Source organism: Epinephelus lanceolatus, chromosome 5 (assembly GCF_041903045.1).
Source record: "Epinephelus lanceolatus isolate andai-2023 chromosome 5, ASM4190304v1, whole genome shotgun sequence".
Lineage (NCBI taxonomy): Eukaryota > Metazoa > Chordata > Actinopteri > Perciformes > Serranidae > Epinephelus > Epinephelus lanceolatus.
This window is the reverse complement of record NC_135738.1, coordinates 1,752,501-1,780,270: the sequence shown is the minus strand read 5'-3', so window position 1 is coordinate 1,780,270 and position 27,770 is coordinate 1,752,501. Positions and strand designations below refer to the sequence as shown.

Sequence of the window (27,770 nt, the reverse complement as noted above, 5' to 3'; positions counted from 1 at the left end):
TGAGTGTGACTGAGGGAGCTGGGCTGCGACGAGACAGAAAAAATAACACATAACATTCCTGTGTGTTGCATCAGTCAGTGAAAACTGACCTCAGTAACACATGGTCATAAACAGGAGTATGAAATGTTTCCTCCTTGTACACTGAGAGGTGGAGCAACAGTGACGTCACATTTCCTGAAACGAAACTTAAAGTCAGTGTGAGTGAGAGCAGAGCTGCAGTGGAGACAAGTCTCTGTGTTTCTCTCTACAGAAACATTCAACTGAATCCAGCAGGTTTTCATCAACAACAAACACTGGTGAGTTCACTGACCTACAGAGACAACAGGAAACTGAAGATTCCGTCATAAGGTTAGTTAAAACCAGGATCAATTACAGAGAAAGAGAAACCTAGTCATGCTAAAAGCTAACTGTCCTAGCCTGGATTCACTTTGGAGCTTCTCTTATTGCCTCTAAAGCCGTTTATATATAAAACTGTAACAACCGCTTCACTGTTTGTGTAGTGGCTGCTGTCTGTCTTTGTAAGGCTGTACAGCTGATCATATTTACTGTGTTTAAACAACTGATGTGAACTGAAAACCTGAGCTTTACTCAGACAGGAAGTTCCACTCAGGCTACATTTTAACTGAGGTCCAAGTTCAAGTTTTAGTTTATTGTCATATACATTAAAAAGTACAATTGTACATTTAAATGCAGTGCAACACATCTAACCTGGCTCTGTCAGCCCTTTAAAACATATGTAAATAGGAGATAAATAAAAGACAATAAGAGGAAAGAAATCCAAATGTATTCCATATACTCTCAAAGGCCACTTTATTAGGTACACCTTACCAGTCCTGGGTCGGACCCCCTTTTACCTTCAGAACTGCCTTAATTCTTACTACTCTTGAGCCTTGTTTGGGACAGCTTTCAAGAGCGTGGCAGCAGGTTGCGTCTGAAGTTGCTAAGCAACCCTAACAATCATTGTGTAGCCTGTAGTGTGTAGACCTATCGTCTGTGGGACAGATGTAAAGCTCTGGGTAGCCCTGCACTAACATGATCAACTTTTCTGTGTTTATGTGACTGAATATTTACAGAAGAAGAGAAAGATATCTGTGGGCTGTGATTGGTTTGTAACGTGTATATCTATTTTCATATGTAAAGGAAGTATAAATGAGCCTTAATACCGTCGTGTACTGTAAACCGCTGTGAAATGTCAGGAAGGTACTCAGGTATGAAAAAATAGATACCACACAAGCCTAGTTCAAGATTATATTGTCATATTTATTATCTACTATATTCAGTATTTCTCCAGGCAGTCAAAGTAAATGTTTTGAAATGAAGATCACCATGTTGTCACTTATTTTCTGAGCATAGTGATCTCATTGAAATATCACTGCTGAACAACACATCTGAGCTCTCCTTCACTCGCAGCATAGTCCAGGTTATTGAATCAGACTCTGGATACATGCAGGTTGTGGCCGCTAATTCATCAACAACCACAGCACATATTTGCATCGCTGCATTTCCTTATAAAATTTGGCTCTCAGGTGTGATATAACAACAGCATCACTGATCCAGTCAGCACACCATGTGGACACAACTTCTGTAAAACCTGCATCACTGAACACTGGAGTACTAATGTCCCCTATCAGTGTCCAAACTGCAAAGAGGTTTTTGATCCAAGACCTCAACTTCGAGTCAACACTTTCATCTCTGAGATGGCTGCTCAGTTCAGACAGTCAGCTCAACAGAAAGCCAGCAGCAGCAGCTCAGAGCAACAAGTTTCCAAACCAGGAGAAGTTCCCTGTGACGTCTGCACTGGAACCAAACTGAAGGCCCTGAAGTCCTGCCTGGTGTGTCTGGAATCCTACTGTGAGACTCACCTGGAGCCTCATCTGACAAGATCAGGCCTGAAAAGACATCAGCTGATCGACCCTGTGGAGAACCTGGAAGGCAGGATGTGTCTGAAGCACGATAAACTGCTGGAGCTGTTCTGTAAGACCGACCAGATGTGTGTCTGCATGCTCTGCACTGTTTCAGACCACAAGACACATGATGTTGTTCCTCTGAGAGAAGGATATGAAGGAAAGAAGGCTAAACTTGAGGCTGAAATTCAGCAGATGATCCAGAAGACACAACTGAAGATTGAGGAGATCAAACACTCAGTGCAGCTCAGTAAGGAAGATGCAGACAGAGAGATAGCAGATGGTGTTCAGGTCTTCACCGCTCTGAAGGAGTCTGTTGAGAGAAGCCAGGCCGAGCTCATGGACACGATCAAAGAGAAGCAGAGAAAGACAGAGAAACAGGCTGAAGGCTTCATCAAAGAGCTGGAACAGGAAATCTCTGAGCTGAAGAAGAGGAGCACTGAGGTGGAGCAGCTCTCACGCTCTGAAGACCACCTCCACCTCCTCCAAAGCTTCATGTCCCTGAACACTGCTCCACCCACCAAGGACTGGAAAGAGGTCAGCGTCCGTCCACCTTCATATGAGGGGACTGTGAGGAGAGCTGTGAGTCAGCTGGAGGAGACGCTCAGTGAACAGATGAAGAAGCTGTTTGAGGTCGAGCTGAAGAGGGTCCAGCAGTCTGCAGTGGATGTGACACTCGATCCTGATATAGCACATCCCAAACTCATCCTGTCTGATGATGGGAAACAAGTAATGCTTGGTAAAGTTTCTAAGAATCTCCCAAACAATCCAGAGAGATTTGATATTTGTGTTAATGTCTTAGCAAAGCAGAGTTTCTCTTCAGGAAGATTTTATTATGAGGTTCAGGTTAAAGGGAAGACTGAATGGAATTTAGGAGTGGCCAGAGAGTCGATCAACAGGAAGGGAAGAATCCCAGCAAACCCCCAGAATGGCTTCTGGTTATTATCTTTGAGAAATGAAAATGAGTACTATGCCCATGCCGACCCTTCAGTCCGTCTCTCTCTGAAGTCTCGGCCTGAGAAGGTGGGGGTGTTTGTGGATTATGAGGAGGGTCTGGTCTCCTTTTATGATGTTGATGCTGCAGCTCTTATCTACTCCTTTACTGGCTGCCGCTTCACTGAGAAACTCTACCCATACTTCAGTCCTTGTACTAACAATGATGGTAAAAACTCTGCCCCTCTGATCATCTCTTCTGTCACACTAAGTAGAACAGTCACTTAATTTTCTGCAAACAGACTGCAAAACACTTCATAAAAGAAAATTACACATTTACCAGCACTGTTGGCCTTTCATGCTGAGTTCTTTTTCAGACTCTGATGAATGTTTTCCCCCTTTTTTGATGCACAGTTGGGACTTTTTGGAAAATGTTTATATGCTTTCTTGTTTTTTTTTCTTTTCTAAATACTGCTGCTAAATTTTTCATGGCTTCCTAAATTCATTTGAAAAAACTTAATTACATGCACAATAACAAGATTCTTCTGTGATTTTTTTTGTGTCCTGTATCCAAACAGTATTTGTTGTGCATTTTCAATCTGTTCATCAAAACAAACAAGAAATTTTGTCACAGATGATTGTGCAGACTATTTTCTCTTTTTAAATATAAAGCAACTGAAATGTTATAAAATAAGATATGAATCCACATTCAAGACAAATAACAAATAGATGACTTACGGTTTAATATTTGCAATTTTGAAATTTAGACATTTTGACTTTTTTGCTATGTGCACATTAAAATATCCAAATATTGATCTTATTTAGGATGCCACATTTACATGAGACATGTTAACCTGGTCATCCAGCTCCTATACATGATCAGGAAACTTGAATAAATATTAAAAAAAACACCACCTTCACCTTTATGTTATGTCTGAAAAACATTTGCTGTACACATTTGTTTTCTAATTGATATATTTTATACAATTTTAATATGATGGTGGCAATATCATATTGTACAGGCAGTGGTGGACGAAGTGGGCTAACACCATCCTTAAGGTCAGTAAAAGTATAAATACCACACTGAAATTACTCCACTAAAAGTAAAAGTCCTGTGTACAAAACCTTACTTAAGTACAAGTCTGTAGGTGTTATCAGCAGGAGGTACTCCTGGTCGGCTATAAAAACTACAAGTATTCATTGCACAGTAAAACAGTGTTTTACTGATTTATCTGATATGTTTGGATGAATATTCCTGCTGCATTAATTCGTATGTGGCATTTAATGCTGGAGATGTTTGAGGTTGTGCATGGTAACTGGGTTTAGCAGTGGATGGAGATTGTTTGGCTCTGAAAACTGCGGCTGCCTTGATCTCGCGAGAATATTGTCCACTTTTGCATGATGTCAGAGGAAGTCCGAACGAAGTCGGACAATAACCAGCATGCATTGTGCTGCGATCGGCAGTGATCGATTCTGTGCAGGCCCGGCTCATTTCCAATGAGCCAAATTTCACCAGTTTGAGGCAGCTGCAGTTTTTAGAGCCAGGCACTGCAGCTGGTCTCCACCGACTACAAGCCCCAGGGCATGATGGGAAACACCTGGCTCTCACCTGATCTAACAGCTGATTGGTTTAGATGTTGACTCAATAATATAATGTTTTAGATAAACTTTTCATTTTTGTTGAATTGGAGAGATTTTGATACTAACTGTCTGATTTGAAGGTTTATTCTGTGAACAGAAAACATGCTGTGGCTGATGGTGAAGTTTAGTAGTCAGAGAAACTGAATACGTTCACATAGATTATCAGTGGCTCTTAAATGGTGTGCCGTGATGCCAATCTGTGTGTGTTGTGGGATTTTTTGATTACCACACATTATTATTCCAATATTCAAGTGGACCTCTTCAAAAAGTTATGAATGAATTTTTAATTGACTGCATCAGTATGTTGTTTGCACCCATTTCCCAATAAAAAGGCAACTCTAGCTAAAAATGTAATTTCATTTGATTTAATTTAAAAAACCTTCATAGGGAACCTATTTGTTGCCATTCGCGCATGGGAATTATCAGTGTGTGACACACCAAAAGCCCTGATTGGCAGCCAGTGTGAGGGATGATGACATATAAAAGGAGACAGCAGTGAGTGTGACGATGGATCACTTTATTGTACAGAGAAAATTACAACAAAGCACCAGTGAAGGCGACCTACAACCTAAAGAAAAAAGAAAAAAACTGTCATTAGACACTATCATGAAAACTATCTGTCTTACTTTTAATGTTTTGATAAGAGTGATAACACACGTTATAGAAGCTACTGTGCACAGATATAAATACAGGTGTGCTTTGAGATTTTAGCTCGCCCTTTGGTGTGCGTCAGGCACGAAAAGTTTGAAAACCACTGATCTGTATTTACACTGGACTGTTTTAATTATTGAAATACTGAGTGACACAAAGACTTGTGGTCAGTAGGATGAGAGGATTCTTAAAATCAAGAGAGGATGGCAGAAGAAAGACCTGCACACCAGTTCAACTGAGCTGGACAGCCACAAAAAAGGTTCACAGGCTGAGATCAATGCCCAAACATGTCAATTAATTCAAAACATTGGCGCACAAAAAGAAGAGTGCTCAAAGTGCAAAATAAATAAATAAAAAGTGATAAAAACAGCAGCAAATGTCTCAGTTCTTGATTATCATCAGTGCTCAGTTGAGTTGATGTTCGGGTATTTCTTCTGCCATCCTCTCTTGACTGTCCAGTGCACCAACACACCCAAGATAAACTTTGTTGTTGCCCTGAGTGGGTGCAGTTTCACAGCAGCCCTGAGAGTTCTTAAACGTAACATCTGTCCAGATGTGAAGCCCTGACTGTATCTGAGCGATCTTTAATAAAAGCTGTTGTGTTGTATTTCTTTCCTCTCTGTGTTTTCATGTTCTGTATTTGAGGGGACAGTTCTGCTCAGCTGGTTAATCTACAGCAGCAAACTGATATGATGCTGATTTACATAAGAATTCATGTGGAAGTTGAACAGATCGCATGTAAAGCATTTTATTAGGCTACTCTGTCATCATTAAAACAGTTCATGTCTGTGAAGAAACTTAATACAGTTCACTTTCCTCAAATGAAAGAAAAAAGTTGAATTAAAAAAAAATCACTTGTAGTGATTGTAACAACTGTTTAAATATTTTCATTCCTGGTTATTCTGGTATCTAGTTTTTATCATCTATTTTTTTCTGTTGTCTTGATAACATTGTCAGGGATCACTTCTGGAAGGACCCAAATGCAGAGCAGAGGGCAGGTTTTAGGTTCAACAAAAAGCGAGCTGAAATAAAGACAATAAAAAACATCCAGAGCAGGCAGGTAACTGAAAGTCTACATGACAGAGGACCAAACACTGGAAACCAACCGAGATAACGTTATGAACTCAGGAAAAAAAAATCCAAATAGAACAAAAGACACCAGACAGGAGACGACACCAAAAACACAAGAATGAACGCAGATGAACAGACAAAGAACAAAGGGAAACACACAGGTTTATGTACACAGAAAAGTAACAACAAGACAGGGGCAAAAAGAGGGAAACTGAGATTGGCTAACAACAAACATGCCTTCTGAACAAAATCACCAACATTTCTCCATTTATCACAGCCAGACGCTGTAAGAACAGAAATTATTGTGGATTTTCACATTTCCGACGGTCCTTGGACACATCATGTGCAACAAACGCTTCAGAAAAAATAAATGTGATATTTCCTCAAAATCACTTTATTCAACATCTTATTTCAAATTTGGCTCAAAATAAAAACAGTTTCCATGATTTTAAACTCCTGGATTTTCTTCTGCTTTTAACTTTCAGACATCAAAGGGTGAGGTTTAAAAATCTAACAAGTAAGTTATGATGGAGGGAGGGTCACTTATTCTCAAGGAAAAAATGTTGTAGTTTCCAGGAGCTGATATATATATATATATGTATATATATATATGTATATATATATATATATATATATATATGTATATATATGAACAAGTCACACCCCAGCCACCCCTATCCTGTGACAAGTAGAGAACAGTCCCTTCTTTAAGACTTTATCTTATTCACCTGGGGTGTCTCCTCTTAACAACATATTTGATGTGCAGTTTATTGCACCAGTTCAGTGTTTGTGGGCGTCGCCTGGCATGATTTGCACAACAAGAGTGAATCTCCAGAATTTCATCTTCAGCTTTTGACTTAACACATAACATTCCTGTGTGTTGCATCAGTCAGTGAAAACTCTCCTCAGTAAAACATGATCATAAACAGGAGTATGAAATGTTTCCTCCTTGTACACTGAGAGGTGGAGCAACAATGACAGAGCAGAGCTATGATGTCACATTTCCTGAAAGTCAGTGTGAGTGAGAGCAGAGCTGCAGTGGAGACAAGTCTCTGTGTTTCTCTCTACAGAAACATTCAACTGAATCCAGCAGGTTTTCATCAACAACAAACACTGGTGAGTTCACTGACCTACAGAGACAACAGGAAACTGAAGATTCCGTCATAAGGTTAGTTAAAACCAGGATCAATTACAGAGAAAGAGAAACCTAGTCATGCTAAAAGCTAACTGTCCTAGCCTGGATTCACTTTGGAGCTTCTCTTATTGCCTCTAAAGCCGTTTATATATAAAACTGTGACAACAGCTTCACTGTTTGTGTAGTGGCTGCTGTCTGTCTTTGTAAGGCTGTACAGCTGATCATATTTACTGTGTTTAAACAACTGATGTGAACTGAAAACCTGAGCTTTACTCAGACAGGAAGTTCCACTCAGGCTACATTTTAACTGAGGTCCAAGTTCAAGTTTTAGTTTATTGTCATATACATTAAAAAGTACAATTGTACATTTAAATGCAGTGCAACACATCTAACCTGGCTCTGTCAGCCCTTTAAAACATATGTAAATAGGAGATAAATAAAAGACAATAAGAGGAAAGAAATCCAAATGTATTCCATATACTCTCAAAGGCCACTTTATTAGGTACACCTTACCAGTCCTGGGTCGGACCCCCTTTTACCTTCAGAACTGCCTTAATTCTTACTACTCTTGAGCCTTGTTTGGGACAGTTTTCAAGAGCGTGGCAGCAGGTTGCGTCTGAAGTTGCTAAGCAACCCTAACAATCATTGTGTAGCCTGTAGTGTGTAGACCTATCGTCTGTGGGACAGATGTAAAGCTCTGGGTAGCCCTGCACTAACATGATCAACTTTTCTGTGTTTATGTGACTGAATATTTACAGAAGAAGAGAAAGATATCTGTGGGCTGTGATTGGTTTGTAACGTGTATATCTATTTTCATATGTAAAGGAAGTATAAATGAGCCTTAATACCGTCGTGTACTGTAAACCGCTGTGAAATGTCAGGAAGGTACTCAGGTATGAAAAAATAGATACCACACAAGCCTAGTTCAAGATTATATTGTCATATTTATTATCTACTATATTCAGTATTTCTCCAGGCAGTCAAAGTAAATGTTTTGAAATGAAGATCACCATGTTGTCACTTATTTTCTGAGCATAGTGATCTCATTGAAATATCACTGCTGAACAACACATCTGAGCTCTCCTTCACTCGCAGCATAGTCCAGGTTATTGAATCAGACTCTGGATACATGCAGGTTGTGGCCGCTAATTCATCGACAACCACAGCACATATTTGCATCGCTGCATTTCCTTATAAAATTTGGCTCTCAGGTGTGATATAACAACAGCATTAAGGATGACTCTTCTTCTTCTAATCATGGTTTAATTTTAGTTTTGTTTTCTCACACTTTGTGTCCTCAGAGTGTAGATATGTCTGCTGCCAGCTGTCTGCTGACTGAAGATCAGTTCCTGTGCTCCATCTGTCTGGATGTGTTCACTGATCCAGTCACCACACCATGTGGACACAACTTCTGTAAAACCTGCATCACTGAACACTGGAGTACTAATGTCCCCTATCAGTGTCCAAACTGTAAAGAGGTTTTTGATCCAAGACCTCAACTTCGAGTCAACACTTTCATCTCTGAGATGGCTGCTCAGTTCAGACAGTCAGCTCAACAGAAAGCCAGCAGCAGCAGCAGCAGCTCAGAGCAACAAGTTTCCAAACCAGGAGAAGTTCCCTGTGACGTCTGCACTGGAACCAAACTGAAGGCCCTGAAGTCCTGCCTGGTGTGTCTGGAATCCTACTGTGAGACTCACCTGGAGCCTCATCTGACAAGATCAGGCCTGAAGAAACATCAGCTGATCGACCCTGTGGAGAACCTGGAAGGCAGGATGTGTCTGAAGCACGATAAACTGCTGGAGCTGTTCTGTAAGACCGACCAGATGTGTGTCTGCATGCTCTGCACTGTTTCAGACCACAAGACACATGATGTTGTTCCTCTGAGAGAAGAATATGAAGGAAAGAAGGCCGAGCTTGAGGCTGAAATTCAGCAGATGATCCAGAAGACACAACTGAAGATTGAGGAGATCAAACACTCAGTGCAGCTCAGTGCAAAAGATGCAGACAGAGAGATAGCAGATGGTGTTCAGGTCTTCACCGCTCTGAAGGAGTCTGTTGAGAGAAGCCAGGCCGAGCTCATGGACACGATCAAAGAGAAGCAGAGAAAGACAAAGAAACAGGCTGAAGGCTTCATCAAAGAGCTGGAACAGGAAATCTCTGAGCTGAAGAAGAGGAGCACTGAGGTGGAGCAGCTCTCACGCTCTGAAGACCACCTCCACCTCCTCCAAAGCTTCATGTCCCTGAACACTGCTCCGCCCACCAAGGACTGGACAGAGGTCAGCGTCCGTCCACCTTCATATGAGGGGACTGTGAGGAGAGCTGTGAGTCAGCTGGAGGAGACGCTCAGTAAACAGATGAAGAAGCTTCTCGCTGAGGTCGAGCTGAAGAGGGTCCAGCAGTCTGCAGTGGATGTGACACTCGATCCTGATACAGCACATCCCAACCTCATCCTGTTTCATGATGGAAAACAAGTTAAACTTGGTTATGTAAAGAAGAATCTCCCAAACAATCCAGAGAGATTTGATACTTGTGTTAATGTCTTAGCAAAGCAGAGTTTCTCTTCAGGAAGATTTTATTATGAGGTTCAGGTTAAAAGGAAAACTAAGTGGCATTTAGGAGTGGTCAGAGAGTCGATAAACAGGAAAGGATCAATCACGGCAAACCCTCAGAATGGTTTCTGGACAATATCTTTGAGGACTGACAACAGGTACTATGCTCGTGCTGGCCCTGATATCCGTCTGTCTCTAGAGTCTCGGCCTGAGAAGGTGGGGGTGTTTGTGGATTATGAGGAGGGTCTGGTCTCCTTTTATGATGTTGATGCTGCAGCTCTTATCTACTCCTTTACTGGCTGCTCCTTCACTGAGAAACTCTACCCACTCTTCTGTCCCCGTCTTAATGATGGTAAAAACTCTGCCCCTCTGATCATCTCTCCTGTCAGTCATGAGCAGTGTTGTGTGTAACGCGTTACAGTAACGTAACTACTTTTATTGGGTAAAAAGTAGTGTAACGCGTTACTACTGAAAATATGGTAAAGGAACGTAGTTACTTTGTCAGTTGGGCACAACGTTACTTTTCCCGGGGATAGATTTGACGGTGACACTGCCTGTCTGCCTCAGCTGTGCACTAGGCAGGAACTGTGACAGTTGCCATGTCAACAGTACAGACAGGAGCGCCAAAATCAAGAATCGTATGAGGAATATGGAAGATACACACGCCTCCCCGGATAATTAGCAACGGAGTGAGGTTTCCGACCCAACGAAATGGCCTAAGCTACAGTGGCCGGACATTTTTTTATATCTTGTGGAGAAACCCGGCGTTTATACGCATGAAAAACTCAAGGCATATAAATCCCTTGATGTGTATAATTTTGTACTTTGCGGTCATGTCCAAGATATTGAATACCGGGATTTATCTGATGGTTTTTGTGCTCTACGGACCGAAGTACTGCCGAGCCAGCGACAAGGACACAAAACAGTAACGTTAACTAATGTACAAGACCTGGGCGATTCTGAACAAGTCGACCAACTATATACTGACAGCGAACTGCACTTGTATGGCTGGGTAAGTGTTGTTTAATGTAACGTTAACCTCGCTAGTCAGACCTCAGACATGGGCAACATACGACCCCGGAACCTCAGAGGAAATCAAAACGACTCCCAAAACATCAATAAAATGCAGCACTGTGTTAACAGAAAACAACAATCATAACCTGCCTACCTTCCTGGAGCTGTGTGAACGGCAGCCTGTTGCAGCAGCTCCTATTTTGTGTATTTTAAATTGCTGCTGTGACATTGAAATTTTCCCCCGAGGGGTTAATAAAGCACCTACCATACCATACCAGAAGAGAAAATGAATTAATTTATTCGTGCAGGTCTGTAGCTTACTGCAAAGTATGAGTCTGTTACACAAACACAGTCTCACAGTTACACACATAATAACAGAACAGAAAATGATTTATTCATGAATATGACACTATTTGTTCAAAGATAGTGTCTGTGAATATTAATATTTTCCTCATTCAGTGATGCAGCAGGTCTGACTGGCAAATAGGCTATTAGTAGTAGTAATCTGTCATGTAACAAATTCATGTAGCCTAGTTAACACAAATTAACTCTCACTCTTTAATCTTTATTTTATCACCAAAGTGGTAAATACCAGTGGGAAACTCGGATTTTTTCACATTTAGGAAATGAGATGGGGTTCTACCCAAAGTCAAGCACCATAAAAGTAACGTAAAAGTAATGAGTAACGTAAAAAGTTACTTTTCACAGAGGGTAACTAAGTAAAGTAAAGGATTACTTTTTAAGAAGTAACGAGTAACGAGCAAACACTACTTTTTAAAAGTAACTTCCCCAACACTGGTCACGAGTAGAACGACCACTTGATTTTCTACAGACTGAGAAACACTTAAATCCCCCCTCCAGCCAGTGTTACTTCCTGTTGTTGCTGTGATAACCTTCTTTTGTAAGCAGAGAATGGGGGTGTGTTTAACAGTCAGATGTAACAATAATCCATTTCCATAACAACAAGACTGCAGCTACAGTCGATTGGAAAACAGCAATATGGCACTTAGGTTGATGAGTTTCCTGTTTATCAGACCACAGATTAGACAACTTGCACAACATGGCGACTATCTCTCTCACTCGCTGTCTTCTGCATTGTTGGTTGTTGTTTTGATGAAGCGCCGTGTGGCTGCTGCCACACTGGAGAGCTGCACAGCTGCGTGTAGACCACAGTCCACCGCAGGAAGGATGGACATGTTGGGGAGGTCCGCTATTTGAAATGGATTTATGGGACATTTTGGAGGTGTACCGTACACCAGCATCGGCTGCTCTTGACTCAGCTCAGCACCGACACTGCCCCAGGCAGCACTGCGATTCATATAATATTCTTATTATTCTAACGGGACTTTTAACTAAAAGTTGTGTGCTTCACATAGTCTGACCTGTTTCCACCGAGCAGTACGGTTCAGTTCAGTTCACTACGCTTTTTTCTGTTCCCACAGTGAAAAGTTGTGGATGGTCCCAACAGAAGCGTTCCTTAGCGTCCCCATGTTTGGTCCCCCCTCTGTTGGGGTACCTAGCACACAGATCTGGTACTAAAAGGTGGAGCTGTGAACACTGCAGTCTGATTGGTCAGTAGAGGACGGTCACTCTGCTCAGGGCTGAGTTGTGTCTGGTTTTGAGGCTCATGTAACCACTGTTCATACTGTGGAGAGTTTTATTAGTAAACTGTAACTATAAAATGAAAGGATGTTTTGCTGCCTCTCACAGCAGCTGGAGTCTGAGCCGTCGCCAGCACAGAGGCATAATGTTTTCGGGTTGTCTGTGTGTCAGTCCCATCCCTGTAAACACAATGTCTCAAGGAAATTTCTTCAAATTTGGTACAAATGTCCACTTGGACTCAAGGATGAATTTTGGTGGCCAAAGGTCAAGGTCACTGTGACCTTGTCTGTCTCATTTTTGTAAATGAGATATCTCAAGAACACTGTGAGGGATGTTCTTCAACGTTGGCACAAATGTTTAGTTGGACTCAACAATGAACTGATTGGATTTTGGTGGTCAAGGGTCAAAGGTCAAGGTCAGATTGGCCTCACAAAACATGTATTTGGCCATAACTCAAGACTTCATTCACTAATTGAGACAAAACATCACACAAATGTCTAACAGGATAAAATAATGAAGTGATGGCAGTTTATATCCAAAAGGTCAAAGGTCAGCTTGACTGTGACATCATCATGTTTTAACGTCATATCTCAGGAACAGAAGGGGAGACATTTGGTCAGATACTGAATTGGTGACTCTAATCTTGAAACTGTGCTGATTGTATAGATCTTCTGTGTGTGAAGCGTCCATGTTTTCACTGACATGGATTTAAACTGTCAGAGAGACGTGACCAGTGTGTGGAGGCATACAGTCGTGGGGCGGTAATTCTAGTTGTTTCCTGTGTCCAAGTGTTTTTTGTGCATTTTCATCAAAACAACCTCCTGTAACTTCTCGTGCTCTGATACTTAAAAAGTCATTTTGTCACAGATGATTGTGCAGACTATTGTTCTCTTTTAAATATAAAGCAACTGAAATGTTGTAAAATAAAGATATGAATAAATTAGACAAATGAACAGATGAGTTACGGTTTAATATGTGTAACTTTGAAATTTTTAGTTAAGTTGTCATTGAGTATATCTATATGCACATTAAAATATCCTCATTTGGATCTTATTTCCAATATGATATTGACAAAAAGTTTCCAATATTCATTTGGCAAATGTTAAGCTTTGATCACTGATGTATAAAAATTGTTGGATTGTGGTGCAGTTATTGAGGGAAAATGTCTGAATGAGAAAGTAAAAACACTTTTTAAATCAATAAACAACATAAAAACTTGGATGAATAAATGTTTGTTGTTTCTGTGCTTATATTATTTCATGTCTCAGATGCTGTAGTCTCTTGTTTTGTTGTCTGCAGTAATGATGATGGTGTGTTCCACCTGTGTGCTGCTGCTGCTCACTGAATTTATCTTGTGCCAAAAGTGATGCCACACCCAAAGCTGACAGGCCACAAAGCTAATGTGCAGTAAGAGGTGGAGCGACAGCAGCTGAAGAGAAGAGCTCAGCTGTCACAGGTGTTTTCACACTAAAGAATAATTAAACTGAACTCTGCAGAGTTTACCAAACCCTGCTGAGCACAGCTGATAAAGTTAGTTAAACAACCAGCATTAATAAAACACCTCAGCTCTGCTCAGACAGGAAGTTCCACTCCTCATGTTTCATGCTGTAATTTATAATATACAACATTTACTGTTTGTTCTCAGAGTGTAGATGTGTCTGCTGACTGCACATCAGTTTCTGTGCTCCATCTGTCTACATGTGTTTTTTATTATCTGATCATATTATATATACGAAGTGTTGCATTCCGACAAATTACTGATTTTCTATCCCTCTTTTAACCCTTTGAAACCTGGAGCGACATCACTTTTCTTTTGCTGCTTTCAGACGCCTTTCACAATGATTTAAACCTTTGAACCTTCGAGCAGATTGGTGCAATATCTGTCAAAAATATGGGAAAATGGCAACGAGCAACTTTGAGAGAGATGTTTTACCAATTGCAAGAAAATCCAAAATAGATTTAGAAAATGATTTAAAAGTAATAATAATCAGAATTAAGACAAAATAAAATAAAATAACCAGGGAAAAAATAAAAAAGCTTGGGGAAAACTGTATTTATAATTATTATTATTACATTTTACAGAATTATCATATTTTCAAGCACTCTTTCCAGGTTATTTACACTTCTTTTAAACTAATTTTCTCGTTTTCAAATTTTCTTGTCTTTAATTTCTTTTCTTTCTTTTCTTTTTTACTAATTTCGTGCCAATTTTTTGAGTCATTCTGGTCTCTCACCACTCGTTGTCTTCCTCCCATGTTAAAAAAAAAACAATTTTCTCTGGTTTCAAAAGTTTAAAAGAGCAAAAGCAAAATATTTTTTCTGTGTGTGTTGCAAATCAGCTGATTGTGTTTCTATGACACCAAATCATGTGCACATTCAGAAACGTCACTACTTTATTCATCAGTGTAATCACACTGACAGCACACAGTCTTCACTCAGTGCGTCCTCCAACAGGAAATTTAGAGCCTCAAACACGTCATTTCCTCTGGTGAATTTTTCTGCATCAATTTATGACAGAAATAATTTAAAACAGAATATAATCCAGTTACACTCTCAGTCTCATCCTGTACTGATTTCAAATATTTATTCTCCTGTAGATGAGCTCGTCTTATTTCATGCTGTCTGCTGAGTCAACATGTTTCACTGTATAAATGAGGGACTGAGGTTTAAATGGTTCTGGATGTTCAGAGTAGAAGCTGCTCTGACACACTGAGGATGATTTCGACCTCAAAGTTCTTCAGTATGAACTTCACAGAGTGCTGAAGAGAAAAGAGTCTTTTTTGGGGGTAGTTTGGTTCATTCACATCAAATCCAGCTCCTTACAAATTTCCCTCAGGCCTTAAATGCAACACTTATTTTATATTTTCTCTTGTTGTCACTGTCCCATCAGAACCCTTTAATTTAACCAGAGAAATGTTTTATTTCCTGTTGGCTCAGAATAAAATTCAATCCACAATAATTAGTAAACATTAACTACAGTACAGGCCAAAAGTTTGGACACACCTTCTCATTCAATGCGTTTTCTTTATTTTCATGACTATTTACATTGTAGATTCTCACTGAAGGCATCAAAACTATGAATGAACACATGTGGAGTTATGTACTTAACAAAAAAAGGTGAAATAACTGAAAACATGTTTTATATTCTAGTTTCTTCAAAATAGCCACCCTTTGCTCTGATTACTGCTTTGCACACTCTTGGCATTCTCTCCATGAGCTTCAAGAGGTAGTCACCTGAAATGGTTTTCCAACAGTCTTGAAGGAGTTCCCAGAGGTGTTTAGCACTTGTTGGCCCCTTTGCCTTCACTCTGCGGTCCAGCTCACCCCAAACCATCTGGATTGGGTTCAGGTCCGGTGACTGTGGAGGCCAGGTCATCTGCCGCAGCACTCCATCACTCTCCTTCTTGGTCAAATAGCCCTTACACAGCCTGGAGGTGTGTTTGGGGTCATTGTCCTGTTGAAAAATAAATGATCGTCCAACTAAACGCAAACCGGATGGGATGGCATGTCGCTGCAGGATGCTGTGGTAGCCATGCTGGTTCAGTGTGCCTTCAATTTTGAATAAATCCCCAACAGTGTCACCAGCAAAACACCCCCACACCATCACACCTCCTCCTCCATGCTTCACAGTGGGAACCAGGCATGTGGAATCCATCCGTTCACCTTTTCTGCGTCTCACAAAGACACGGCGGTTGGAACCAAAGATCTCAAATTTGGACTCATCAGACCAAAGCACAGATTTCCACTGGTCTAATGTCCATTCCTTGTGTTTCTTGGCCCAAACAAATCTCTTCTGCTTGTTGCCTCTCCTTAGCAGTGGTTTCCTAGCAGCTATTTGACCATGAAGGCCTGATTGGCGCAGTCTCCTCTTAACAGTTGTTCTAGAGATGGGTCTGCTGCTAGAACTCTGTGTGGCATTCATCTGGTCTCTGATCTGAGCTGCTGTTAACTTGCCATTTCTGAGGCTGGTGACTCGGATGAACTTATCCTCAGAAGCAGAGGTGACTCTTGGTCTTCCTTTCCTGGGTCGGTCCTCATGTGTGCCAGTTTGGTTGTAGCGCTTGATGGTTTTTGCGACTCCACTTGGGGACACATTTAAAGTTTTTGCAATTTTCCGGACTGACTGACCTTCATTTCTTAAAGTAATGATGGCCACTGGTTTTTCTTTAGTTAGCTGATTGGTTCTTGCCATAATATGAATTTTAACAGTTGTCCAATAGGGCTGTCGGCTGTGTATTAACCTGACTTCTGCACAACACAACTGATGGTCCCAACCCCATTGATAAAGCAAGAAATTCCACTAATTAACCCTGATAAGGCACACCTGTGAAGTGGAAACCATTTCAGGTGACTACCTCTTGAAGCTCATGGAGAGAATGCCAAGAGTGTGCAAAGCAGTAATCAGAGCAAAGGGTGGCTATTTTGAAGAAACTAGAATATAAAACATGTTTTCAGTTATTTCACCTTTTTTTGTTAAGTACATAACTCCACATGTGTTCATTCATAGTTTTGATGCCTTCAGTGAGAATCTACAATGTAAATAGTCATGAAAATAAAGAAAACGCATTGAATGAGAAGGTGTGTCCAAACTTTTGGCCTGTACTGTATATTAAATAGTCACGTATTAATACCTAAAATTCTCCTTTAAATATTCATAAAGAGTCCAGAGGACAGCCGCCTGCAGCACGACGCATGTGCAGCACCAAACCGCATTTCAGATTTATTTAATTCATTATCAGAGCCGTGTCGTGGGAGATGTAAACATTATTTGGAGAGGAGTTTTGGTTTATAAAGACAGGTGGAAGTGGGGAAGCAATTCGGCGTCTGTCTGTGCTCGCACCGGGCAGTCGGTGAACCGGAAACAGCCAGAGAGTTGGAGGGAGACGGTGTGGTTTTACGCCAGACCAGCTCACTCGTTGTTCAACTTAATGGTTGGAGCAGAGCTGCAACGTCACATTTCCTGAAACGAAACTTAAAGTCAGTGTGAGTGAGAGCAGAGCTGCAGTGGAGACAAGTCTCTGTGTTTCTCTCTACAGAAACATTCAACTGAATCCAGCAGGTTTTCATCAACAACAAACACTGGTGAGTTCACTGACCTACAGAGACAACAGGAAACTGAAGATTCCGTCATAAGGTTAGTTAAAACCAGGATCAATTACAGAGAAAAACAGCAGATAAACTAGTCATGCTAAAAGCTAACTGTCCTAGTCTGGATTCACTTTGGAGCTTCTCTTATTGCCTCTAAAGCCGTTTATATATAAAACTGTGACAACAGCTTCACTGTTTGTGTAGTGGCTGCTGTCTGTCTTTGTAAGGCTGTACAGCTGATCATATTTACTGTGTTTAAACAACTGATGTGAACTGAAAACCTGAACTTTACTCAGACAGGAAGTTCCACTCAGTCTTTAAACCACATGTAAATAAGAGATAAATTAAAGACAAAAACAAGAAATCCAAATGTGTTCCATATATATCACATGGGAGCTGCAATAAATATAAAGTTAAATATTAAAATGTAATTAAAAATCTTAAGCCTACTTCAAAAATATCTTTAGTTAAATAACAATCTAAGCAGCAGGCTAACAGTATTATTGTATTATTTAATCTGTGATCTGTCCAAGTTTAGCAACAGTAACAAGCTAAGACACTGTTAATTAGGAAGTACTCGTCTGAGGACACTGGGACCTAATTATCATCTTGCTCGAGGACATTGGGACTTTGTTATCGTTGACAGTGTTTAGTTTTTTATACTTCTCGGGTCCTTCTGAATAGCTCGGAGAAATTAAAAATGCAAACCCAACAAAAGTTCAGGTCTCACAAGGATATTAACAAGAACCAGAGGGCTTGTGACGATATCATTATAATGTTTAAAACATCAGATCAGTTAATCATTGTTTTATGTTATTTTTTATGTTGTACGGATGATGCCTCTGGTGTCCAACACAAGGAAGTGCATTTCTTTACAGATGGATAGAAACCTGAACTACCTGTAGCCATGGGGAGGGGCTAATTTTACCAGTTTTTCACCATCCAGTAGTTTGGAATATGAGCTTGGAACATCACCAAGACAAAAACAGAACAAGTATTGCATGGCAACAAATGAATGAAGATGTAGGCCTGCCAGGTACGTGGTATGTTTTGTGAAATACTTAATTAAAAAGACGTATGTTCGTAATGTTCTAAGCTCATATTCCAAACAACTGAATGGCGAAAAACAGTAAAGAAATGCACTTCCTTGTGTTGGACACTAGAGGCATCATCCGTATATTTACAGATCTACGGACACCACTCGCATACATAAGTGGAAACAAGGTTTAAGGGCTCATTTATGCTCAAGTTAGATACTGAGATGAAGACGGACGTAGCTTTCTGTCTGTATCGTGTGTTCATTTCGTCCGTATTTGTGCACATTTCCTGAAAGTTTGCGGATACGGACGAAACGGAGCAGTACCATCAGACATTGTGGAGGCAGTGTAGCACAGATTAAGCAAGATACAACCGTAGGAGACAACAAAGAAATTTAAATAATGACAGAACGGTATGAATTAGTAATATAGCAAAGAGAATTCTCCGACAACATGACGGGAAGAAACGTTACATGGCTGCACAGACCACCGCCATCTGCAACTCTGCCGTCCTGCAGCCTCCTCCATCATCTCCTCGTTAGTTGTGTGTAGTTGTCTGCCCTAAAGTGCCAGCTGTTAGCTGTATATGAAAATATGAGGGCAGTGATGTTTACAACGTTTAAATCAGACGTATCTATTTTCATGTGTAAAGGGACTATAACTGAGCCTTAATACCGTTGTGTACCGTAAACCCTGAAGAAATGTCAGGAAGGTATTAAAATATGAAGAAATAGATACCACTAGGGATGGGTATCGTTAAGATTTTAACAGTATTACTACTCTTATCGGTACTGCTTATCGATCTGGTATTTTAATGGTACTCTTATCCATACTTTTTGAGGAAGAAAAAAACAAATTAATAACATAAATTGCTTTATTTTCTCAATTCTCATTATGCAACAAAATAGTTTTTTAACAAAACATTTTACTTTTTACAACTTGAAATGTAAAATACATAAAATAATAGTGTTGTCACGGTACCAAAATTGGGACCCACGGTACGATACCAGTGAAAGTATCACGGTTCTGAGTAGTATCACGATACCACAGCAAAAATGAGGCAGATGTGCCTTTTGTCATTTATAAAAAGATAAATCACTTTTCTATAATACATCAATGATATTTCAATGGAATAAATTACTTATTGACTTATTCATACTTCAAAAACAGCATCAATAAGTGATTAACATAGGGGAGATTGATATAAAATAAATAAATAAAATAAAAATCAACCAGCCACCCTCCTCCCCTGACAAGTAAAGAACAGTCCCTTCAGTGCGGTGAGGTTTGTGGGCCGTTACCTGCCACAAAGAGAGAAATGTGAACGGCTCGTTTCTCCTCTGACACGTCACATACCTGTGTGCCGCCACAGCTTGACTGTCCAGGTACTTCTGGACAGTCATGACATCTACAAAGACGAAAACATTGGACCTGGAGCCGGACTTCTCCGTCACTGGTAAGCCGTTATCTTGCGCTGCGGGGAACTATGGCCGCCGTATTTGACAGGAATACATTCCTGTCTGTGTCTGTGACCCCCGTTCAACCCACAACCGACAGGATTCTGCTGCTGGTTGAAATCTGTACTCGCACAGCGTGCTCCTGAATGATTTCTTTTACTTGCACAAAACTATTTTTAGTCACAACTGCAGTAAAATGCTCGCACTGTAGAGCTCTGTCGAAAACAAATCACTGTAGCATATATAAACAAATCTAACCTACAAGTAAAAATATTAGGTATTCTAGGTATGTTAGGTATTCTAGGTATTTTATATGGTGATGTAACATTAATCACTGTGGATATATAGACCAGAGGGGGGGAAATCCCATGCACCCAGCCCAGGCTATAATTGTGGTTATATTCATGTATTTAGAAGTATCTGAAAAATACACAAATAAAATCCCAAATCTGAAACTCTATTTAGTAAATAGGGTCGCAAAATAGCTAATGGTTATTAACTCCACGTGTTGGCTGCTAGCATAATGTTACAAACCTGGACTGGACGTAGACGAACTAGCTGTGCTAGGGCAGTCAAACACTGTACATCTTTCTGTCTGAATATGACGCACTTTCGCAAGGTGTTTTGACAAATTACTAGTGTTGCCGCCCTTACAAAACATTTGTCACACTTGTGACAACGCGCTGTGTCTGCATTAACTCTTGTAATGTAAAGCCACACTTTTGACTGTGTGGCTCTTTCCGCCATTGTTATCTATCTAAAAGTAGGCTACGAGCTTGAGTTAGTGTATGCGCTGTCTTGTGTGTGTGTGTGTGTGTGTGTGTGTGTCACTGGAACAACAGCCCCGCCCCCCTGCTCTCCACTCACACACAGCAGGCAGCCAGGGTGAGCGAGACAGATCTCTCGTCTTCAGGGAGAATAGCGAAAATTATGATACAATAACGGATAATTGACGGAGTTGGTGAGATAAATGTGCAAGATAACGTTTATCTTGTAAAAAAAAACAAACAAAAAAACCCCGCGACTGCCCCAGTACCAATAGCATAACCGTTAAGGTCAGTACTTATCAATACTGCGGTCTTGAAGAATGTAGCCCCAGGGCTCGTTCAATACCGGGCTTCGGTACCCATCCCTAGATACCACACAAGCCTAGTTCAAGATTATATTATATTTATTATTATTATATAATTTTTCTCTGGGCAGTCAAAGTAAATGTTTTGGAATGAAGATCAATCACCATGTTAACACTTATTTCCTGAGCCTGATGAACTCAGAGAAATACCACTGCTGAACTGCACATCTGAGCTCTCCTTCACTCGCAGCATAGTCCAGGTGTGATATAACAACAGCATTAAGGATGACTCTTCTTATATTCTTCTAATCATGGTTTAATTTTAGTTTTGTTTTCTCACACTTTGTGTCCTCAGAGTGTAGATATGTCTGCTGCCAGCTGTCTGCTGACTGAAGATCAGTTTCTGTGCTCCATCTGTCTGGATGTGTTCACTGATCCAGTCAGCACACCATGTGGACACAACTTCTGTAAAACCTGCATCACTGAACACTGGAGTACTAATGTCCCCTATCAGTGTCCAAACTGTAAGAAGGTTTTCTACACCAGACCTGAGATGCGGGTCAACACTTTCATCTCTGAGATGGCTGCTCAGTTCAGACAGTCAGCTCAACAGAAAGCCAGCAGCAGCAGCTCAGAGCAACAAGTTTCCAAACCAGGAGAAGTTCCCTGTGACGTCTGCACTGGAACCAAACTGAAGGCCCTGAAGTCCTGCCTGGTGTGTCTGGAATCCTACTGTGAGACTCACCTGGAGCCTCATCTGACAAGATCAGGCCTGAAAAGACATCAGCTGATCGACCCTGTGGAGAACCTGGAAGGCAGGATGTGTCTGAAGCACGATAAACTGCTGGAGCTGTTCTGTAAGACCGACCAGATGTGTGTCTGCATGCTCTGCACTGTTTCAGACCACAAGACACATGATGTTGTTCCTCTGAGAGAAGAATATGAAGGAAAGAAGGCCGAGCTGGGGAAGACAGAGACTGAAATTCAGCAGATGATCCAGAAGAGACGACTGAAGATTGAGGAGATCAAACACTCAGTGGAGCTCAGTAAGGAAGATGCAGACAGAGAGATAGCAGATGGTGTTCAGGTCTTCACCGCTCTGAAGGAGTCTGTTGAGAGAAGCCAGGCCGAGCTCATGGACACGATCAAAGAGAAGCAGAGAAAGACAGAGAAACAGGCTGAAGGCTTCATCAAAGAGCTGGAACAGGAAATCTCTGAGCTGAAGAAGAGGAGCACTGAGGTGGAGCAGCTCTCACGCTCTGAAGACCACCTCCACCTCCTCCAAAGCTTCATGTCCCTGAACACTGCTCCACCCACCAAGGACTGGACAGAGGTCAGCATCCGTCCACCTTCATATGAGGGGACTGTGAGGAGAGCTGTGAGTCAGCTGGAGGAGACACTCAGTAAACAGATGAAGAAGCTGTTTGAGGTCGAGCTGAAGAGGGTCCAGCAGTCTGCAGTGGATGTGACACTCGATCCTGATACAGCACATCCCAAACTCATCCTGTCTGATGATGGGAAAAAAGTTACATATGGTGATGTAACGAAGAATCTCCCAAACAATCCAGAGAGATTTGATACTTGTTCCTGTGTCTTAGCAAAGCAGAGTTTCTCTTCAGGAAGATTTTATTATGAGGTTCAGGTTAAAGGGAAGACTGACTGGGATTTAGGAGTGGTCAGAGAGTCGATCAACAGGAAGGGAAAAATCACACTGGGCCCTCAGAATGGTTACTGGACGATATGGTTCAGAAATGAAAAAGGGTACAAAGCTCTTGCTGGCCCTTCAGTCCGTCTCTCTCTGAAGTCTCGGCCTGAGAAGGTGGGGGTGTTTGTGGATTATGAGGAGGGTCTGGTCTCCTTTTATGATGTTGATGCTGCAGCTCTTATCTACTCCTTTACTGGCTGCTTCTTCACTGAGAAACTCTACCCATACTTTGGTCCTTGTAATAACTATGATGGTAAAAACTCTGCCCCTCTGATCATCTCTCCTGTCAGTCACAGAAAGTAGAACAACTATTTGATTTTCTACAGAAAGATTCACTGCCATCCACTGTAATAATTGTACATTCATTGGTGATATGCAGTCTATGAATCGTTGATTTTCAGATTCTGATCAAGTTTTTATCCTGTAAATGTTTTTCTTTGGTGTCACATTGCTACTTACTACTTTAACACATGGATTACATGAAACTGATATTATATCTTGAAGAAAACTTCATTTTTCAGACGTGCCTTCACAGTGAACTGACAATCCAAAAAGGCAAACATTCTTGATGATAAGAGATGATAATCTTTAAGTGGTCATGCAGTAAGTAAATGTGTAACATTACAGCAGCAAAGGGATAGTATAAACAGGAAGCATCAGTAAAAAACACAAAGCAATACAAGTATCAATAAAAAGAAACACACAGATCACTTTAACTGTGAAAGTCACAGAGCGTTCTAAAGACCGTTTTTATAAGAAATGGCAATGCCTGACCCTGACACTTTATTTTAATAGCCTTAGATCACTTCTTCCTGATTTGGAGAGAAATATTTGTACATTATTGCTATTTACTCTCACGCACTGTTGTTCAAAAGACCTCCTCTTCTCTTTCCTTTTTTATTTACTTATCCTCCTTTTGTTTCCACTGTACTTTTACGTGGAATCAATGTCATTGTGTGTTGAACCTGTACCATGGACTTTCAAGGTCGGGGTGGGAGGGGATGGGTGGGAGATGACGAGAGGGATGTTTGTTCAGAAAAGTTTCAACTGTAATTTTGTATGATTTGCAATTATCCTTTAATAAAAAGCATGAGTAAAAAAATAAATCCCAGTGCAATGTAACAAGTTAGAAGCAAAAAAAGCAAAATATAATAAAAAGGGTGAACGGCTGATTTCACATTATTGACCGATAGAGGCAACGATATTGCACACGTCAGCATGTACTGATATTGCTCCTGATAGATGGCTGTAAACAGTGAAAAGTAAAAGCAAGATATAGATATAGCTGCAAGCTGCAATTCTGGGGTTCAAGCCAACATGGACCTTTAAAACATGAAAGCTGGGTAAGATGAAGACCTTTGACAATTTAGGACGCCTGCATTAAAGATAAACAACATGTTTTATGACAATCAGACAGATGCTCAGTCATTTACGTCCAAATCTCTACCGAGCCACGCTCTTCTTTGGAAGCTCTGTAGCTTCCTATTGGTCAGCTGCAGAGACATTTTGGGGACATGTTTTAATGGCTTAGTTAAAAAAAGTCCACTGAGTTTGGTGACGTTTGAACAAACCCTCATTGATTTAAGGCCAAATTGTGCGAAAGGCCATTGCACTTGTTTGGAACTTGTGGCGCCCCCTATGGGCCGATTTCAAAATAATTTGACACTCGTTATAAGGCCCTCACGTCGTCTCACGTCACCTCACGTCGCCCTGTGTCAGTGCATTTGAACACATTGCACATCCGACAGCCAACCAGCACATATGTTCTGCGCCTGCGTGAGAGGAAATAACTCGGGAGACCGGAAGTCCGAGGAATGCATGAAATATAAACAAAGAAGCTAGCGGTTGCCTAACATTTTCACGCCAGTCTCGCTCACCACAGACGGTTCCGTGTAGCTGATAAAATGTCTGATAAGTTGCAAATGGCACTGGCATTGTCAGCCCTTGGTCTTTTGCTTGTGGAAGAAGAAAGGAAGACGCGGAGAGTAAAAATAAGGAGAAACCGCACGAAATGGGTGAAATCATGGACACTGCAGTGACAGGCTCAAGGGGCTTTTCCGAACCTGTGTCGAGAGCTGGAGACGAATGCAACCTCCGATTTTAAAAATTTTGTTCGGCTCTTTCCTGTCCAGTTTCACATGTTGAAGGAACTTGTCAGTCCAATCATCCAGAGGCAGAACGCTAACTACCAGGATTGTATCTCAGTTGGGGAGCGGCTGATAGATAGATAGAGAGATAGATAGATAGATAGATAGATAGTAGCTGACAGAAGTTTAAACTAAAGTCAACAAGTGTATGAGCAGATACACTAAAAAGTAGCCCACTGAGCGACATCAGCGGATTATTCTTGAAGATCTGAAGCTTGGGGAAACGCAGGCATCTACCAAACACATGGCGGAACAAAGCCAAATCTCCTTTCAGTCGCTCATGGACACAATCGGCCAGTGCAAAACAGACTTAATCTCCAGGTTTGATGCCTCTACTGATTCCATTGAAACGGCGTTGAGAGGGGTAAATATCAAACTCAAAACATTGGGTGAGCAAATCACGGCAGTTCAACAAAGAGTCAGCTGTAACGACGACAATATTGAGGATCTTAAAAGCTGCATTACTAATATTGAAAAAGAAAATGGCTACCTGAAGCAGAAGGTAGAATTTATGGAGAACATTCGTATTGTTAAAGTCCCACAGAAGGCAAAAGGCCGGGACATTATTGGATTTGTGCAGCAGCTGATTGTACACCTCCTGGGCCAGGAAAGCTTCCCCAGCCCTCCGGTAATTGAGAGAGCCCATCGCAGTCCCACGCAGAGAGATGACAGCAGAAGCTCAACTAACTTGAGGCCGATTCTGGTGAAATTCCTGAATTTTCAGGATAAAGTAAAAACACTGCGTCTGGCTAGACCAAAGGGCACGCTCCTGCTCAGCAACACGAGGATTTACTTCTATCCTGACTACAGTGCAGAGCTGTCAAAGCAACGCCATGAGTTTGATCCCATCAAAAGGAAACTCTGGGACATGAACATTGACCACTCGCTTCTTTATCTCTTTGTTCTTCGCGTTAAGTATGGAGAAGAAAAAAACGCGACTGTTCCGCAACCCCAAGGATGCCGAGGACTTCATGAGGGAGATGAAGAGATGCCGTTCCCCAAATTGATTTCAAGTGATTAAGCCTATACGGACAAACTTCATGGATAAGTAGACTAACTTTTTCAAACACCCCCTCTTCTTTCTCTCTTTTTCCCCTCGTTTAATTATTATTAGCTGTTTTTTAAAATTAATTTAAGTCCTTTAGATGAGGATGTTTTGCTCGGATTTTCTTTTGATGGACTCCACTGAATAATGACAGACAATTAAAAAAGCTTAAAGGTTTTGGCTTTTCCCTTAGCTGCTCTTCCTACCTACACCTTTGTTCTTTTTCTCCTTTTTTTGTTTAATTATTATTATTATTATTATTATTATTATTATTATTATTATTATTTCCATTTTATTTTATTTTATTCATTTATTAAAGTCCCTTAGATGAGGATGTTTTGCTCAGATTTTCTTTGATGGACTCTGTTGAATAATGACAATTAGAAAAGCTTAAGGGGTTTGCTTCTTCCCTTAGTTGCCCTATTGGCTTCTCTTACTACACCCTTTCTTCTTTTTATCTTTTTTTTGTTTAATTACCATTATTTTCTTTTTTTTTCATGAATGTACCTTAGATGGGGATGTTTTTCTCGGATTTCCTTTGATGGACTCTCTCCAGCAATGACGGACAATTAGAAAAGCATAAAAGTTTTGGCTTTTCCCTTAATTGCTCTATTGATTTTTATTACTATCCCCCCTTTTACCTCTATATTAGTTTTGTTCTTTCTTCTCTTTTTTTGTTATTTCTCTAAAAATATAAATCCCTTTACTGGAGAAGAGAAACCTGTGACTTAGGTTGCTGTCAATTAAATGTGAACCCATATGCACACAATTATACAACACAGCCTATGTGTGTGCAGGAGTATGTGTTTGATTTGATTTTGTAAATAAGGGGGTCTAGATAGTTGTTATTGTGTAATGAGTAGTTTGAAAATAATGAGATGATAAAATGAAAAGAAAACACACCATCTCTTTGTTCATTATTGTGTCTTTTAGGTTAAGTTTAGTAACAGATATAGTCGGTAGCTACTTATTTGCTATTATTGTAAAAGAAGCTACAAACCTGACATGAGCCCCATGAAAATCAGGGATAGGGAATGCTTCTCATGGAGTACGCCAGAGTGAGAAGTAGGTTCTCTGGAAACTCCACAACTTGGAGCTATGGGGTAGGGAAAGGGAATATGTTGGCCTTTATGAGTTATGATTTTGTTGTCTTGTTTCTATGTTTGTATTGTGGTTTGTATCATCATCATCCTTTTGTGCTTGTATTGGTTAGCTCCAAGTTTATGCATGAAAATCCATCTTATATAGATCTCTCTCCTCCCTTTGAGCAAGATATTCAGTTTGACTGATGAAGCCAGGATCCAATGCCTTAAAAATCCACAGCTGGAATATACAGGATGCCAATCATCCAATTAAAAAGAAGAAAATATTGAATTTCCTTAAAAAAGATAAAGCAGATATCGCTTTACTCCAGGAGACCCATTTGAGTAAAGTTGAACGCGACAAACTGAAAAAAGACTGGGTAGCTAGGTCAAGTGTATTCTGCATCTTATTCCAGTAGAGGTAGAGGAGTTGCAATCCTAATCAGTGAGACAGTACAATCTGATCCTAACAGGTGCTACGTGTTGATCCAAGGTTATTTATATGGAGAAAATATTGTCATATTGAATGTATATGCTCCACCCAGTTCACCACTCACCAAATTTTTTCACTTTGCTCGCTGAATTAACCTCTTCTTTTACATCACCAAACATTATCATCTGCGGAGACTGGAATTGT

General features: G+C 40.7%; 4 protein-coding genes across 6 annotated transcripts in view; all 4 read left to right on the top strand.

Moving 5' to 3' along the window:
• The first annotated feature begins 103 nt into the window (after positions 1 to 103).
• Positions 104 to 6,739, top strand: LOC144463427 (E3 ubiquitin-protein ligase TRIM21-like). The gene has a single exon (XM_078167588.1). It carries the CDS (start codon positions 1,698 to 1,700, stop codon positions 3,123 to 3,125), a length of 1,428 nt encoding a protein of 475 aa, XP_078023714.1. The 5' UTR covers positions 104 to 1,697; the 3' UTR covers positions 3,126 to 6,739.
• A 205-nt stretch (positions 6,740 to 6,944) lies between these two features.
• Positions 6,945 to 13,729, top strand: LOC144463426 (E3 ubiquitin-protein ligase TRIM21-like). Of its 2 annotated transcripts, none has more exons than XM_078167570.1 (2): positions 6,945 to 7,316; positions 8,637 to 13,729. In XM_078167570.1, exons 1-2 carry the CDS (start codon positions 7,191 to 7,193, stop codon positions 10,293 to 10,295), a joined length of 1,785 nt encoding a protein of 594 aa, XP_078023696.1. In that variant the 5' UTR covers positions 6,945 to 7,190; the 3' UTR covers positions 10,296 to 13,729. The 2 variants fall into 2 exon arrangements, with proteins under 2 accessions (XP_078023696.1, XP_078023697.1); XM_078167571.1 differs by having other exon boundaries at positions 7,228 to 7,368.
• A 3,764-nt stretch (positions 13,730 to 17,493) lies between these two features.
• On the top strand, positions 17,494 to 24,028 carry LOC117262149 (E3 ubiquitin-protein ligase TRIM21-like). 2 transcript variants are annotated; one of them, XM_078167583.1, is made up of 2 exons: positions 17,494 to 17,634; positions 21,510 to 24,028. In XM_078167583.1, exon 2 carries the CDS (start codon positions 21,519 to 21,521, stop codon positions 23,160 to 23,162), a length of 1,644 nt encoding a protein of 547 aa, XP_078023709.1. In that variant the 5' UTR covers positions 17,494 to 17,634; positions 21,510 to 21,518; the 3' UTR covers positions 23,163 to 24,028. The 2 variants fall into 2 exon arrangements, with proteins under 2 accessions (XP_078023709.1, XP_078023710.1); XM_078167584.1 differs by having other exon boundaries at positions 17,543 to 17,582.
• Positions 17,537 to 27,770, top strand: part of LOC117262326 (E3 ubiquitin-protein ligase TRIM21-like) — a 29,483-nt gene continuing 19,249 nt past the window's right edge. The window contains exon 1 of the mRNA XM_078167580.1: positions 17,537 to 17,634. The gene's annotated coding sequence lies outside the window, so the exon portion shown is untranslated. The remainder of the gene's footprint in view (positions 17,635 to 27,770) is intronic.

Bases quoted from the DNA above. Each gene is read 5' to 3' on its own strand.
- LOC144463427 (XM_078167588.1), top strand. From the start codon at position 1,698: ATGGCTGCTCAGTTCAGACAGTCAGCTCAACAGAAAGCCAGCAGCAGC.
- LOC117262149 (XM_078167583.1), top strand. From the start codon at position 21,519: ATGTCTGCTGCCAGCTGTCTGCTGACTGAAGATCAGTTTCTGTGCTCC.
- LOC144463426 (XM_078167570.1), top strand. From the start codon at position 7,191: ATGATGTCACATTTCCTGAAAGTCAGTGTGAGTGAGAGCAGAGCTGCA. The intron at 7,317-8,636 runs GTGAGTTCACTG...TTGTGTCCTCAG, and splicing joins TTCATCAACAACAAACACTG to AGTGTAGATATGTCTGCTGC.